This window comes from Erpetoichthys calabaricus, chromosome 12 (genome assembly GCF_900747795.2).
Source record: "Erpetoichthys calabaricus chromosome 12, fErpCal1.3, whole genome shotgun sequence".
NCBI classification, from domain to species: domain Eukaryota; kingdom Metazoa; phylum Chordata; class Cladistia; order Polypteriformes; family Polypteridae; genus Erpetoichthys; species Erpetoichthys calabaricus.
Window position 1 is genome coordinate 22548021 of NC_041405.2, and position 16902 is coordinate 22564922.

The 16902-nt window shown below is 42.4% G+C and overlaps 1 protein-coding gene across 1 annotated transcript in view; it reads right to left on the reverse strand.

Moving 5' to 3' along the window:
* Nucleotides 1-661: 661 nt before the first annotated feature.
* Nucleotides 662-16902, reverse strand: part of zgc:92360 (uncharacterized protein LOC436988 homolog) — a 73502-nt gene continuing 57261 nt past the window's right edge. Inside the window, exons 6-11 of the mRNA XM_028815233.2 lie at nt 12565-12702; nt 12377-12460; nt 10414-10476; nt 9688-9759; nt 7410-7641; nt 662-2739 (exon numbers count right to left, since the gene is read on the reverse strand). Of these exons, the coding sequence (XP_028671066.1) occupies nt 2711-2739; nt 7410-7641; nt 9688-9759; nt 10414-10476; nt 12377-12460; nt 12565-12702 (618 nt within the window). The 3' untranslated portion in view covers nt 662-2710. The remainder of the gene's footprint in view (nt 2740-7409; nt 7642-9687; nt 9760-10413; nt 10477-12376; nt 12461-12564; nt 12703-16902) is intronic.

Below are 16902 nucleotides of genomic sequence, written 5' to 3' on the forward strand. Positions count from 1 at the left end.
ATTTCTCTGTGCATGAAATTGAATCCTTGTTTGGAATGGCATGATTTACCCAAGTAAGGGCCTGCACATGAAGAAAGAGTATAAAGCCTTGAAACATTGCCCGGCACACCTTGAAGCCGACTGACGGATGGAAGATAACGTCATCCGGTCCTGAAAATCCTTCCAGCACAGCGACGAAAATGGCAGACTCTCACATGGGCTTGTCATTGTCTTCCTCGTCTGTTATGCTGCGTAAATCGTCATTAAAGATAGCTAAGTTATGTTCTCTTATGTGATTTCGTATCACTATGGGAGGGATATCTCCTTTTTACATTATATCTCTGTAGTTTCGGGTTATTTAAAACGCCACAATTACAAAATAACTTATTCCAACCAGGGATCTAGTGCCCCCTGCTGGATAGATATGCTTACAAAAGAGTTGGTCCTGGCTAGTTGCGTTCATACTGAGGCTAATGATCTGCCCTCATATTTGAAAGGTTGTTGGTTCAAATCCCATTCCTACCAGAAGGATCCTAATCTGTTGGGCTCTTAAGCAAAGTGTTTAACCTTAAAATTGCTCCAGGGGTGCTGTACAATGGCTGACCCTGTGCTCTGACCCCCCAAAGATCATGCGAAAAGACAATTTCCCATTGGGGATTAATAAAGTATATCCAAAAAGAACTTTCAGTTTAATTCAGTTTATTTTGGTGTACACATGTGAGACATTATATAATGCATACGCATAAACGTACAGATTTGTTTAAACACACAGTTAAAGAAAGCCAAACTAGTTAACGTAATTGGAAGCTAATAATATCCGTCCATGAATATAATTGTTGGCCAGTTGACAAGAAGAGAGGAAAACAAAAACTCCAGCCCGCAGCATCTGTAGAAAAAAAAAAAACCAAACCTCTGGGGGGTCCACCGTCAGTTACAACAATTAAATTCATATACCACCATAGTCCTGGAGACATAAGTCAACTGGCGGCCCACCACCCCATGGGCTTGCTGCCACAAGGCTGTCAAACTCGTATCCTGGAGGGGCGCACTTTGTAATATGACATAAAACAGCAGCATATGTGTTGGTGTGCAAAGTGTTGGTGACATATTCTCAGAACGAAACTGAAGAAGGGGGTGAAAAATGGCAGCCGGGGGTATTTGGCATAGACAGCTTCACTTGTATATCAGATTTTATGTTGTACAATTCAAGTTTCAAGGAACACTCCACCGAAAAATAGTATGCTGTAATATACTACTCACCCGTGTAGTTTGTGGTGATAGGAAAGGAAAATTTGGAATCATCTCATGTTTTCATGCAGAATTACAATGGCCAGCCTTTCCCTCTGACCCCCAAAGGTTATGCGAAAAGACAATTTCCATTACAGCAGGGATGTCAGACTCCGGTCCTGGTGGGCCGCAGTGGCTGCAAGTTTTCATTCTAACAATCTTCTAAATTAGTGAGCTGTTTTGGCTGCTGATTAACTTGTTTTGCCTTCGTTTTAATTGACGTGACTCCGACCCCTTAGTTCTTTCTTTTTCCTCAATGAGCAGCTAAACAATAATGAGACACAAAACAAGACCAGCTCACCTGAAAATAAAGAAAGGTGAAGGTCTTGGTCATGTTGGGTCGCTCAAGTCACCAAAACATCTTGACGGTGGTCTTAAAAAAAAAAAGAAACTCAACAGTCTGCTGTGGCAGAATGAGAGCAGCAACAAGTCCTGATATTCAATAACAGCTTTAATTAGCAGCAAGAATTGGCTTCTCATTAAGAAACAGTTTAGAGTGAAATTGACTGGAGTTTGAAGTTCCAGTTTAGCTGGTCATCTGTTGGCTCGTTTCACGTCTCATTTCTGTTTGGCTGTCATTTAATAAAAGAACAAATCAATTCAGAGGACTGAATCCTTAAAAACAGGGCTACTAAAATGAAGGGAAAAGGGGTTAATTAGCAGTGAAAACTACTTGCTGATTAGGAAAAGGGTTAGAATGAAAACCTGCAGCTGTTGTGGCCTACCAGGACCGGAGCTGGACACCCTGCCCTATGGGATTATAAAAAGCATAATAAATCAAGATCAAATGACATTTTCTGATATAACAGGGATCTATGGTGAGCAACATTGGATAACAGCAAATATTATTAAAAAGATCCATGGAAAAAAAAAATCTCATGTCACGCCATCCAGTTGTATGCGCTCATCTCTCTCACGTCATGAAGCACCTTGTTGTACTACTCACTACGTAAAGAGCTATGAAAGGCTAACTCTGATGCTATCAGGATAGACCCCAAGCCCCACAACGCCATAACTGCATTTGAAAGTTGGGGGTAGGATGGATGAGTGAAACAGCTGAATAAATACACAGACTTTATCTAAAGGAAGAATAAACTGAAGTTCAAGGTAACAAGATGTGGGGCACGCTATGGGATTGTCATAGACAGAAGACGATATAATGAAAGAGCAAACTATTGGAAGAGATGAGCAGAGATGGACACTTGCAGAAAGCTTTATCATTCAAGGGTAAACTACAATCGAAAGAATGAAAATGAAGAACAGGGGACACAGACAATGAAGTGGCACAGGGGAAGTAGGCATTCATATAGAAGGGACAAAAATAAAAATAAGAAACAGAGCACCTCCACAGAACGGTTAATAAGCTCATTATTTCTGGGAGAGATCAAGTTTCATTTCCTGGAACGGCTGATGCTTTTATTTATTTTTTTTTATTTCTTTGTCCTCAGGGTTTGTGTTTGAAGAGGGCTTCCACTATAGCAAAAGAAACAAGAGGAGACAATATTTATTTCTTTAATATGCATCAAGGACAAAACACATTTATATAAATATGTAAAGCATCCTAGAAAGATTTGACATTAGTGTACAGCATGGCTTCTCATGTTCAGCGCCATAAAAACCAACCAGTTTCACAAACCTAATTCTTACTTACAGTGCTCTCCATAATGTGTGGGACAAAGACACGAGTTACCCCTCTGCTCCACAGCTTAAAATTACAAATCAAACAATTCAGACAACGTGATTAAAGTGCACATTGCAGACTTTCATTTAAGTGGATTTACTTACACTTTGTCGGTCGGCATTCTACACTTCATTCACCTGCTGTTAAAAGTTGGCTGGAACGTTGGACTTGTGTGCGACCTTCAGAAGGTGGGTGTTTTTTCCACTGTATATTCTTTTTATTTGCACGTATTTTGGTTATTTTGGGTTGGTAGGGAGGAGGAAAGGAATTGTGACTGTTTATCATCTTCTTGACCCTCTTTTTTTTTATAATACTAGGGGGCTTTGCCCTCTGCCCACTTCGCTCGCCAACCCCCATGCCTGCACTACACGCTAGCCTCTTTGCGGTTCTGCAGCTTGCGTATGGGAATGCAGATGTACAGGTGCTGGTCATAAAATTAGAATATCATGACAAAGTTGATTCATTTTAGTAATTCCATTCAAAAAGTGAAACTTGTATATTAGATTCATTCATTACACACAGACTGATGTATTTCAAATTCAGTATCTCGGAAAATTAGAAAATCAATTAAGACCAATGCAAAAAAAGGATTTTTAGAAATGTTGGCCAACTGAAAGGTATGAACATGAAAAGTCTGAGCATGTACAGCACTCAATATTTAGTTGGGGCTCCTTTGGCCTGGATTACTGCAGCAATGCGGCGTGGCATGGAGTCGATCAGTCTGTGGCACTGCTCAGGTGTTATGAGAGCCCATGTTGCTCTGATAGTGGCCTTCAGCTCTTCTGAATTGTTGGGTCTGGCGTATTGCATCTTCCTCTTCGCAATACCCCATAGATTTTCTATGGGGTTAAGTTCAGGCGAGTTTGCTGGCCAATCAAGAACAGGGATACCATGGTCCTTAAACCAGGTACTGGTAGCTTTGGCACTGTGTGCAGGTGCCAGGTCCTGTTGGAAAATGAAATCTGCATCTCCATAAAGTTCGTCAGCAGCAGGAAGCATGAAGTGCTCTAAAACTTCCTGGTAGACGGCTGTGTTGACCTTGGACCTCAGAAAACACAATGGACCAACACCAGCAGATAACATGGCACCCCAAACCATCACTGACTGTGGAAACTTTACACTGGACCTCACGCAACGTGGATTCTGTGCCTCTCCTCTCTTCCTCCAGACTCTGGGACCTTGATTTCCAAAGGAAATACAAAATTTACTTTCATCAGAGAACATAACTTTGGACCACTCAGCAGCAGTCCAAAGGCGAGACGCTTCCGACGCTGTCTCTTGTTCAAGAGTGGCTTGACACAAGGAATGCGACAGCTGAATCCCATGTCTTGCACACGTCTGTGCCTGGTGGTTCTTGAAGCACTGACTCCAGCTGCAGTCCACTCTTTGTGAATCTCCCCCACATTTTTGAATGGGTTTTGTTTCACAATCCTCTCCAGGGTGCGGTTATCCCTATTGCTTGTACACTTTTTTCTACCACATCTTGTCCTTCCCTTCGCCTCTCTATTAATGTGCTTGGACACAGAGCTCTGTGAACAGCCAGCCTCTTTAGCAATGACCTTTTGTGTCTTGCCCTCCTTGTGCAAGGTGTCAATGGTCGTCTTCTGGACAACTGTCAAGTCAGCAGTCTTCCCCATGATTGTGTAGCCTACAGAACTAGACTGAGAGACCATTTAAAGCTTTTGCAGGTGTTTTGAGTTAATTAGCTGATTAGAGTGTGGCACCAGGTGTCTTCAATATTGAACCTTTTCACAATATTCTAATTTTCCGAGATACTGAATTTGGGACTTTCATTAGTTGTCAGTTATAATCATCAACATTAAAAGAAATAAACATTTGAAATACATCAGTCTGTGTGTAATGAATGAAACTAATATACAAGTTTCACTTTTTGAATGGAATCACTGAAATAAATCAACTTTGTCATGATATTCTAATTTTATGACCAGCACCTGTACAATTTACTAACTATTTTACATTAGAGCAAGTAATTAACCTTATTAAAAAATAGTAAAACGTAAAATTATGTTTACTATACAGGTATTCGTTGCGTAATACGATTTTGTTCTGTTTCGCTTAAAATTAACACGCAAAAACTTTTTAAACGTACACTTTTACCATAAATTTAAGGAAAAAAATTTTTTTTGAATTAAATTTTCGTCAATATCACATTGAATTTTGATTCTCTGTTTGGACTTTCATCGTGACAACACAATGTATAACTGCCCGTGTTTTGTCTTGGTAGAGTAATATTTTACTCTACTTTCCCCTTTTGTATTATTAATATGTAGCCTTTGTCAGATTGCCTCAGATCTCACAGACTTGAGATTGTTTATAAGGTATTATAGTATATAACTTCTCCCCACATTTCCTTTTACATCAATAATCTCAGGCAAGTAGGCGTAGTAAAAGACAAGCAGGAATTAAGTTACAATTTAAACAATGTATTATTGATAATATTCATAAATAATAAAAATAAGCAAAGTACATTTGAATATTGGCAACCATACAACCTTGTAAATAGTGATGTGTAGTTTCAGGCGGCACATAGACTTGTTTAAAAATGTCTCTAGTTAAGGCATCACTGGTGGTCAGCTTTCTTTAGAACAGGCCGCATGCCTGTCTCAATATGGCTGCCGAGCTGTGCTCTTCATTGTGTTGTCCTTTTCAGTTCATACATCAGTTTGGTTTGTTAGAAAGAGAGTGAGGGAGTGAGCAAATTTATAGATTCTCTGTCCAACCCCTAGAGCCAATAGGGCGTCATAGTACTTAAAGACTTCTGATACAAGCCAGTTCCAAACATCCATACTTCAGACCAGTTGGGGAACAGAAAACATCTTCACACCTGCCACCCCCCAAAACCATATGTTAAGGTGCAGCTTGGCAGTTAGGCTGCCTGACGTTCCTATGGAGGTTGACTGAGAGACTTCAGAGAAACATTAACCAAACTTGTTTAAGGCACTTCCCACCAACTCTGTCGTAAAATTCAAAGAGACCCATTCCTTAAGGTGTGTGTGTATGGAGGTAAACATGAATGCTTCTCACTAATATAACACTAACATTACATTGCTTTGCCTAAATTACAAATAAAGACCTACAAAATTTTTAACAACTTATATGCAAAATCTCACATCACAACAGCCCGTGATTGAATTTCGTTTCTTTCTCTCTATTAAATAAAACGACTTTTTCAAATGTTTGACTCTGAGATGTGTTAATTGTCTTTGCAAAAGCTGTTCTAACAGGAGACTGTAAACGTTTTAATACGAATGGCATATCAAGATCTCCTTTGTTGTTGTGTAATGTTATCCCCTGAAGATGTACTACATCACTTTTCTTGGATACATCCTTCTTTCAACAGTAATTCGTGCGGTGGAAGACCAGACGTTGTTAACGTTGTAGATATTCTTGTTTTCATCTTACGCACCATGACCACCAACTGTTTCAGCATAGTCTATTGATACATATTTAACCAATTTGCCGTGTAACCAATGGACAATTTTCACGTTAATTCATTTGACTTCATTGTTTCTCTGTGCTCTCTGTGTACTCATGTCTTCTGTTGATAACCCTTCATGATGAAATTCTTCAATAAGATTTGGACGTAATAAGTCTTCTTTAATTGGGAACTTAAAGTGAGGAAAACATTAAAATGCTGAGCTTAGAGAGCAACAACCGTGTCTGTGAAAAGCATTCACACGAATGAGAGGTGAGAATACCGTGTGTGTGGTTCAATATGGTTGAGAGGGGGACTTGACTTGAAAACATCTCATGGCCAAAGTCTTGACTCGCAGGACTTGAAAAATATCTTTCAAAAAGTTTCGTCTCATCGCAGGATTTTTTTATATAATAGAGAGATACTTCTCCTTGCTTACAGATGTTGCCTTATAGCTGTTTTTTTTTTTACTCATTTGGTTTGAGCTGAACATTTCAAAAGGGGATGTACGGCAGGGCACTGTAGGGGGCGATATTGGCCTATCCTGTTTATCACCCACCTTAAAATTAGGAAGCGGTAGCGATTGGCCCATTTCAGCGTATCTGAGTGGATATCGTTACAGCATCACAAACATTAACACTGCATTAACAAATCCCGTACTAAATGGCATATAACAGAGACTTGTGCATTGCATGGCATTAACGTTGAGGTCCAATTTGATCATTTAGACTTCAGACCATCATAAACGGGTAACACAAATAGTCTGGTAAATAAGATTCATCTGAAATAAATTGATGTTTAAAATGGCACCGATTGGTGGAACCCTTCTCATTTTAATTACGGTAAAGATAAAGTGTAGCTCATGACTAAAGGTGGCATTTCACTCACTACGCCTAATTTTGGCTCCTATTTCTTGACTTTTATAAAATGTTATTTCACAATACTGTGCAGATTCGATTCTTCTGCACTCATCCCCCACCACCATCCAGGGTACGTGGGAGAGGATAAATCCTGATTTGTACTTACTGGCATATTCCTGCGGAGACATCGGCTGTTGAATGACTCGGTTGAAGTTGGTGATCCAGTCCTTCTGTTCGCTTTCTGACTCACATGTGAAAAGGAAGCTTCTGTCTGGGGTGGTTATTGTGATGCCATAGTGCCAGACATGGTTGGCATGAGTCCCCTGAGGTAGGCCTGCCTTCACACTGTAACCAAGGTCCTTATGGCCGATAAACACTTCACCCTTGGCAAAAGCATCCTGTAAAACAAATGGGAAATAAATGCATTTTGAATATATAACAGGAGAGGGCACACACTGCATCTACAATAATACCAAGAGATCCAAAAATATACAAATTAACAAAAGAAGAAACTACAAAATAAATACAGACAGAACAAACAAAGCAAATCAAAGCAAAACAAAAACATCCTTGCTGCTCTGTGAGAGTCATCACACCCATGGCCATCCTTCAGGTGGGCTTGCCCAGGTGCCACTTGTAAAGTACAATCTTTACATTTATATAGCGCTTTTCCTAGAGAGCGGGGAGCCACTTCAGCCACCCCTAATGTGTAGCACCCACCTGGATGGTGTGATGGCAGCCATTTTTTTCACCAGTACGTGCACCATACATTAGCTGTTGGGTAGTGAGGGGTGAGAGAGATAGCCAATTAGAGACAAGGGATGAGTAGGGGGCCACAAGTGCCCCCGCCTTTTTTTTTTTATGTTATGACTTTATTAAAGCAGGGATGACCAGGCTGGTGTTCCCAATATTTACCTCTCTCTCTCTATCTCTCTCTCTCTCTCTATATATATATATATATATGTATATGAAATGTATATATATACCTTGTATATATGTATATGTATATATGTATATGTATATAAACGAACCACACGCCGTGGCGCAGCGTAAAGGGACTTCGTCTCTGATGCTGATGTCCAAGGTTCGATTCCCCGAGAGGGGAGCAGTAGAGTGTGTATGCTTGATGAGCCCAAATGATGGCGAAGCACGTGTTGTGTACTCTTTGCATTATTTGACAGTAAACTATGCAACATTCCATGATCTGCTTCTTGCAACTGAAAGAGGGCACCGTGGCGGATGTTTGCCGAATGGCAGACCAACCATAAGCGTTACCTGGTAGGTAACCACCCACGCAATTCAGGTCGGGACTCAGACTACAAATGCAATGAACATATATATATATATATATATATATATATAGGGCAGCACGGTGGTGCAGTGGGTAGCGCTGCTGCCTCGCAGTTGGGAGACCTGGAGACCTGGGTTCGCTTCCCAGGTCCTCCCTGCGTGGAGTTTGCATGTTCTCCCTGTGTCTGCGTGGGTTTCCTCCGGGTGCTCCGGTTTCCTCCCACAGTCCAAAGACATGCAGGTTAGGTGGATTGGCGATTCTAAATTGGCCCTAGTGTGTGCTTGGTGTGTGGGTGTGTTTGTGTGTGTCCTGCGGTGGGTTGGCACCCTGCCCAGGATTGGTTCCTGCCTTGTGCCCTGTGTTGGCTGGGATTGGCTCCGGCAGACCCCTGTGACCCTGTGTTTGGATTCAGCGGGTGGGAAAATGGATGGATGGATGGATATATATATATATACTGTATATATATTGTGAGGAACGGCCGGCGGTCCAGTCCGGCCGGGACGTCCCTGAAAAAGAAGACTGGAAGAAGGCAGCCTTTTCAGGGCACTGCCACCCCCCAGGACGCTAGGTGGCAGCGTCCCTGGATGGCAATGGTTCCCTGGATTCCCTCAGGGCATCCTGGGACATGGAGTCCATTTTCTCAGCCCTGTTGGGTGCCGTGGGTGCCGCCAGGGGGGAGCTCACAAAGAACCTGGGGACTCCTACTGTTACTAAAACCAGGAATACTTCGGAGTTATGAGGACGGAAGCCCACAGTACTTCTGGGATACTTGAGGATGGAGGATGTGGCATTTGACCCGGAAGAAGAGAAGTAACACTTCCGGGTCATGGACTATTTAAAGGACTGCTGAAGACCCAGCAAAGAGAACCGGAGTTGGGTGGTAGAGTGACGGAGCTGCTGGGAGGAGTGGAGGCTTATTGTGATTATTGTTTATTGTATTATTATTGGAGAATTGTGGCGAGTGTGGTGCTTTGTGCACTGTATTTGAAGAAAAATATTAAAATTCTTCTTGGTGCTTTTTACAAGTATGTCTTGGACGTCTGTCTGGTGGGTTTCACGGGGCAACAGCGACCCTTAGCGTCCAAAATATTTATATACATATATATGTGTGTGTATGTAAGTATTAATGGAATATTTGTAAAAAGAAACTCACAAGTGGGTCCTTGAAGTACATCAGACGTCTGTGATCCAAAGTGAACCACCTTTTCTTGAAGCCTTCAGTTTGCTGTCAAAATAAAAGGCGACATATGTGGTGAGTTTATTCATAAACATTACTCTAACTGTCTCTAAACCCCTTTATTTACTAGTTTGTAGGTTTAGACTGTTTTTAGTTTGTTTTTCAAACAATCTTGGCAACAACCATTGTACTTTTGTACTGTGCTGCACTTTTATATTCTGTTCTCTGTTGCTTGCTACTTATAAGTATTACGATTTACTTTTGTAAGTTGCCTTGGATATACTGTACTGTAGATGTTTGTTTAATAAAGTGCAGTATTGTTAAAAACAGACCAGTGTTTAGACCATATACCCCTTTGTTTAGTCTGCTTATTTTATTCTCTTATTTCACGCTTGCAGTAGAAGCCCAGGTGTGTGCCGTGGATATGAAGGCTTGACTATTCTGGGCAGCTTCATTACTACTTCGGTGAATGTCATCCCATGGAATTTCAGTTCCCTGTATTAAATCATTACGATCAAACTTTTAAAAAATGAAAAAAACGACCCAAAATAAAGTTTGACTGATGAATTTCTGTGAAATAAAATGGAAGGGAGATGACAAGGTTGATGGTCCAGCTTTGTGTCTAAACACATCACGTTTCAATTTCAGTCCACTCCACCTTGAAGGTTAGCTGATACACTGTGAAACAGAGAAATTCTTTACCCTTGGGCCTGTCTTTTCCATGTAGCCTTCTTTCAGGAAGTTTCTTGTCAGTTTTGGTATCAACTAAAATAAAAAAATAGAACTCCATTACAAATGTCACTTTTTGTCAAAGTTTTGCTTGACTTCTCATTACATTCATAATGGCTAACACGGTACAACACCCTAGAACTAGGAAGATTGTAATAATTGATCAACGCTGGTGGCAAAGCAGGCGCTAACCCAGGATGGAATGCCAGTTTATCACAGGGCACTTCCATGTACCCTCCATGTTCACTTATAATAAGAGCAAGTAACCTGCTGCACAAGTCCTAGTGGTGTCAGTGGAGCAGAACACCCAGAGAAACCATCACTGACAAACTGCACAAAAAATCAGGTATCATTGTGTTAGTTTTCACAGGCTTCACTAATTCAATACATGCTGCTGGATTATCTATTATTACACTGGTCAACAAGCATTTTGCTACTGGGATTCTTTCATCTGTACTTTAACAAATTTCACTTGCTAACTCCAAATCTGAAAACCGTTTTCATCCACCACGTCCCATTTTTTAGTTCTGATGTTTCAGGTCTTGGAAAACTAGGGTGACTGGACAGTAAAGGCGATGTGTTTCAGAATTTAAGAAATACGTTTGGTCTTGACAAAAGTGAAGCCAAAATGAAGGAAGGTGGTTTTGTTGGCCCGTGAACTGATGCTTGACGATGAGTTCAAAAGGAAACTGAAGCTCACTGAATCAGCACCCTCATTCGTGCAGGTTGTCCAGAATGTTCTTGACAGTCACAGTGCTGAGAATTATGCTGAGCTTGTGGAGAATATGCTGAAAGTATATCAGCTGACGGGAGCCAGAATGTCACTGAAGATGAATTTTTTACATTCTCATCTCGACTTTTTTCCACCAAATCTAAGCGATGTCAGAGATGAGTATGGGGAAAGATTTTATCATGATATAAAGGTGATGGAAAACTGATATCGGGGAAAATTCACTCTGAGCATGATGGGTAACTACTGTCGGTTCTTGCATGCTGACCTCACTTTTATATTGAGGTAAATTGACATAAATATATTTTAACGTGTCTCTGGTATCGTCTTCTGGTTTGTTTTCAGAATAAACACATTAAAACAATTTTGGTGGAACAGTCCAAACTCCAGATATCGTCTTGATATATTATATTGATATTCAAAAGTGTCAAAACGCCAATGATGTGTTTTTCAAAAACCTGACGTGCTAGCTTAATTCTGATTTCATATATGAAATCAGTGTAAAAAACTTAATAAAGAGCTGCTCTGAAGTTCCCAGTAGCAAACAAAAAATATTTTTTGTAGACCAGTGTTATCTATAATTATCATTATTATGCATTATGTATTATCTGTCCTGTGAGTCTGTATCCTGGTTTTATGCTGTATAAGCAAATGTTGTTGTTGTTGTTTTTATTCTTCTGCTGCTGCATGCATTTGATCTTCAAACATGGGAGTAATAAAGTTTATGTACTCTAATCTAAATGAACACTAAAGTAGCCCACAGCTGGGCACTACATGTCAGCATGTCCTGGGACTCTTAGACAGATAGATCTTTATTTGTCCCCTGGTGGAAATTTGGCTTGTTAGAGAAGCTCTTTAAATAAATACATAAATACTGCAGATAAATCAGTAGGCATACACACACAGTATGATCTGAACACACACCAGAATGACTAAGAAGGGAGAAAATTAAAAAGACAGAAAAGTACGCCCCTGGTCTGGATTAAGTGGGTTAGAAAATGACATGATACGTATAAGAAATAATTATACAGCTGTCATAAACACATGCCATGTTTTGGTATATGTTGGAAAAATTAGCTTTTTGCTACTTGTATCAACATTTCCTGAGAATTCGAACAACTAAAAAGATCACTCAGAGTTTAAAATCTATTGCTCCAAGATATTTTGTTTGATTTATTCATCTTCACAGGCTTAACATCTACTCACATCCACATTGCTGCTTCCTGGAAAAGCCACCTGAAGGTAGTGGAGCTGTACGGCCCGAATGGCATTGAACCAATCCACGATCTCCTGCAGAGGAAAGATGGGAAAACAGATGGGAGTAACACTCGCACATGGGGGGAGAAACGTCAAGAGGGTGTTACAAAGTTTCTTCTCATCAGTCATTCACTTACCTTGCTACTCTCGTGGTATATGAAGATGTTTCGTGTCCTGAAGTCCTTCAAAAAAGTAAGCTGCAGCCCATTGGGATTGCCAATCTTTGCTGGCTGGAAGGTGGCATTAAGTGTATCCACTTTAATAGTGATCTTCGGCTGCAAAAATGGAACTCAGAATATTTAACAACACATTCAGTAATATATACAGGTGCTGGTCATAAAATTAGAATATAATGACAAAGTTGATTTATTTCAGTAATTCCATTCAAAAAGTGAAACTTGTATATTAGATTCATTCATTACACACAGACTGATGTATTTCAAATGTTTATTTCTTTTAATGTTGATTAAAAAATCCTTTTTTTGCATTGGTCTTAATTGATATTCTAATTTTCCGAGATACTGAATTTGGGATTTTCATTAGTTGTCAGTTATAATCATCAAAATTAAAAGAAATAAACATTTGATTAAACATCAGTCTGTGTGTAATGAATGAATCTAATATACAAGTTTCACTTTTTGAATGGAATTACTGCAATAAATCAACTTTGTCATGTGTGAAGGATTGCCGGCTTTCTACTCTGGCCCTCACCCCCAGGCCGCCAGGAGGAGCTCTCCCAGCAGCGTGGACATGCCCCGAGTTCCAGCAGGGCCTCATGGACTATGTAGTTTTTATACACAGCCCTGCTGGATACCTTGGGGGCCACCAGGCGTCGCTGTAGGGGGGCTCGTAGGCTCGCATGTGCCCTATAACCCGGGAGTACGTCACGGTCACATGACAGGAAGAAACGATGTGCTCCCGGGTTGAAGAAAAGGACTGTTTACCCTGACCCGGAAGGGAAAAGGAACTGTGGACTGTTGAATGGGAACACCTCTGGGTCAGGGTGTATAAAAGGACTCTGGGAAGCCCAGTACAGTGAGCTGAGCTGGGAGGAAGGGTGGCAAAGTGTCTGGGAGTGTGGAGGATTATTGTTTATTGATTATTGTTGTTATTATTATTGAGTACTGTGGAGAGGAGGGTGCTTGGTGCACATTATTATTATATAATAAATAATAATTGGACTTTTATCTGGTGTCTGACGTCTGATCTGAGGGTTCAAGGGGTCACGGAGACCTCTAATCATTTACAGTGGCGTAGTCGGTAGGATTCTCTGGCCGTCGATTTTGGCAGAGGACCTGTATTTAAAGAAAAATTTTACTGTGGACAGAACCCTAAGAGGACAACGTCCAGACACGCAGCAACTTCACAAAAACCCAAAGTTCACCAAGTCCGTATGAGGAAGAAAAGAGGCAAGCAGAGCAGCAGCGCCAGCGGAGAAGCTCTTTTCGTAATGGCCGACGCTCGGGAGGAGCATAGGAGCGACCACACAGAGCGGGAGAAGCCTATGGAAGAAGACTGCAACGAGGTAGGTGCCGGGGAAATAATTGCAGATAAATTGAAAATAACGCATCTTGTACCTTGCACCTACCTCGGAATAAATCATCCGGAAGCTCTGCAGGATGCAGACAAGACTCCTGTAAACGGTGGCAAGCTCTCGTTCGAGCCGGGGAGAGAGATGACTGACTTCCGCAAGTCGGCAGCCGACAAGGGACATGTGACCCAACCCGACGCTTTCTGGGAAGGAGGTGGTGCACGTCCCGCTGTTTGCTCCGTCTCCAAAAAAAAAAACGGACTTGGACTTTCCAAAAGGAAAGGGGGAGGTGAACGAAGCACCGCTCACCCCGCAAAAAGATAAGGAGGGCCGAGAAGTGATTGATCCGTATGTCGATAAATTAATGAAGACAGATGGCAGTTCGCCAAAGAAGGCAACCCGGCCCTCAGACAAAAAAGACTCCAATTCCCAGAAGCCTCCGAGAGACCCGTCAGAGCACGTGCCGACAGCGGACGTGCTCATTGGCTCCCGACTGGCTGGTAAGACTAACAAGGAAGTGGGCTTACCGCCGGCCGAAGTAAATAACTTTATAGACGTGCGGGACCTCGAAAAATTAATCGAATCCGTACGAAGTATTTTACAGATGCTACAGGCAATAAAGAAGATCATCGGAGACCTGGGAGCGACGGCCGAAGCGCCGGTAAAGAAGGTGGATGAATACCTACGGCGACTAGGACGTGAGCGTCCCGTCTTATATGATTTGGTGGTACAGGTTAGTAAAGACGGTACCGTATATAATAATATAGGGACGCAGTGTGAAACGGGCCCGTGTTTAATAAGTACCAGGTGCCAAAGCACTGCGTGCCCTACAAGGGATTGTGGTGTGATGACCGAAGGGGCGGAGGAAGCGCCGCTTGAACCAGGGCAGCTGAAAAGTGCTGTCTCTTGGAACAATGTGGGGCTGAAGACGCCGCCTCGGGTTAATTTAAAATCAAAGGGCGTTCAGACAGAAAAAGGGCTCTCTTTCTCTAATAGAGAGACCCAAACTGTGGAAAAGCCCCAGATTAAAAAGGAGATCCTATTAGAGAAACGGGAGTCTCCTGATAAGGTGATGAGAGAGTTGTCATTAGTTACTGGAGGGGCGGAGGAAGTGCCAATCAGACCAGGGCAGCTGGAAAGTGCTGTTACCCGGAACGATGTGGTGCTAATGACGCCGCCTCCTATAATACATAGGACAACGGGTGTGCAAACAGCAAAGAGGCTCTCTCTTCTTCATAGAGAGCCTCGCGCTGTGCACAAGCCCCAGAGTAAGCAAGAGATCCCTGAAATAAAAAGCGGGTCTCCTGACAAAGTAAAGAAACGGGCAGAGAGCAGCAAAGCGGCCGAAACACCCTCCTTAGCGGAGGAGAGGGTGGAGCTGACAGAATTCCCGAGATGTTTCAGGTCTCGGGAAGAGAGACTACCAGGAGGGCAGCGTCGGTGCTACAACTGCCGTCGGCCAGGCCATTTGTGGCGAAGTTGTCCCCAGAGGACAGGGGAGTGGTGGGACAGAAGATACACCGTTCCCCCAAGGTTCGCTGGGGAGCCTAGACAACGTCGCCAAGGTTCGGCTAACGCGTCCTCCTGGAGGAGGACGTCCCTCGCGGGGCTGGTCGCTTCGCCCCAGTTGGCTTCGCTAAGGGGGGGGGGGTATTGTGAAGGATTGCCGGCTTTCTACTCCGGCCCTCACCCCCAGGCCGCCAGGAGGAGCTCTCCCAGCAGCGTGGACATGCCCCGAGTTCCAGCAGGGCCTCATGGACTATGTAGTTTTTATACACAGCCCTGCTGGATACCTTGGGGGCCACCAGGCGTCGCTGTAGGGGGGCTCGTAGGCTCGCATGTGCCCTATAACCCGGGAGTACGTCACGGTCACGTGACAGGAAGAAACGATGTGCTCCCGGGTTGAAGAAAAGGACTGTTTACCCTGACCCGGAAGGGAAAAGGAACTGTGGACTGTTGAATGGGAACACCTCTGGGTCAGGGTGTATAAAAGGACTCTGGGAAGCCCAGTACAGTGAGCTGAGCTGGGAGGAAGGGTGGCAAAGTGTCTGGGAGTGTGGAGGATTATTGTTTATTGATTATTGTTGTTATTATTATTGAGTATTGTGGAGAGGAGGGTGCTTGGTGCACATTATTATTATATAATAAATAATAATTGGACTTTTATCTGGTGTCTGACATCTGATCTGAGGGTTCAAGGGGTCACGGAGACCTCTAATCATTTACACATGATATTCTAATTTTATGACCAGCACCTGTACATATATTAGTGCTGGGAGGTATACCGTTTCATACCGAAAACCGTTTATTATTTTTGTTATGATATGGATTTTTCTTATACCGCAACACCGGTTTAAATAGCCTAAACAACGTTCGGAACGTGGCGCAGCGGGAAACTGTTTAAGGGGGGGACCTCTTTCACTGCTACACCATTAAACACGCATGCAACGGAGTACATGTTAGTGGAGGTATTGTGTGGTCCATTCCGAAACTGAAGCTGTAGCAGACGATAAAGTTGAACATGATGACACAGAAGAACTTTTGCCGAAAAAAGGAGCCGTGTCTGTTGTTTGGAGATACTCTGACTTTAAAAGGTTGGACATGGACCAAACAGCTATTTACTGCAAATGCTGTCAAGCTAAAGTTGTCACCAGAGGCGGCATCATGAGCAATTTGCTGCACCACCTTAGCCGCAAACATGTTTTGGAGTGCCATGAATGTATGCAACTAAGACTGGCACCCTCCACAGGGTCCTCAGGTAAAACTGAAACAGCGAGAGGACACTCGAGTCAGACGTCACTTGTTGACACGTTTGCTAGATGTACTGCCTACGACAAAAAAAACCAAGTGGTGGATCGAGATAACCAACGCCATTACAATCCATATAGCTAACGTGTCAGTGGACAGAGATTGTTAACATTAACAGAAAGTGGAGTTGGTTTAC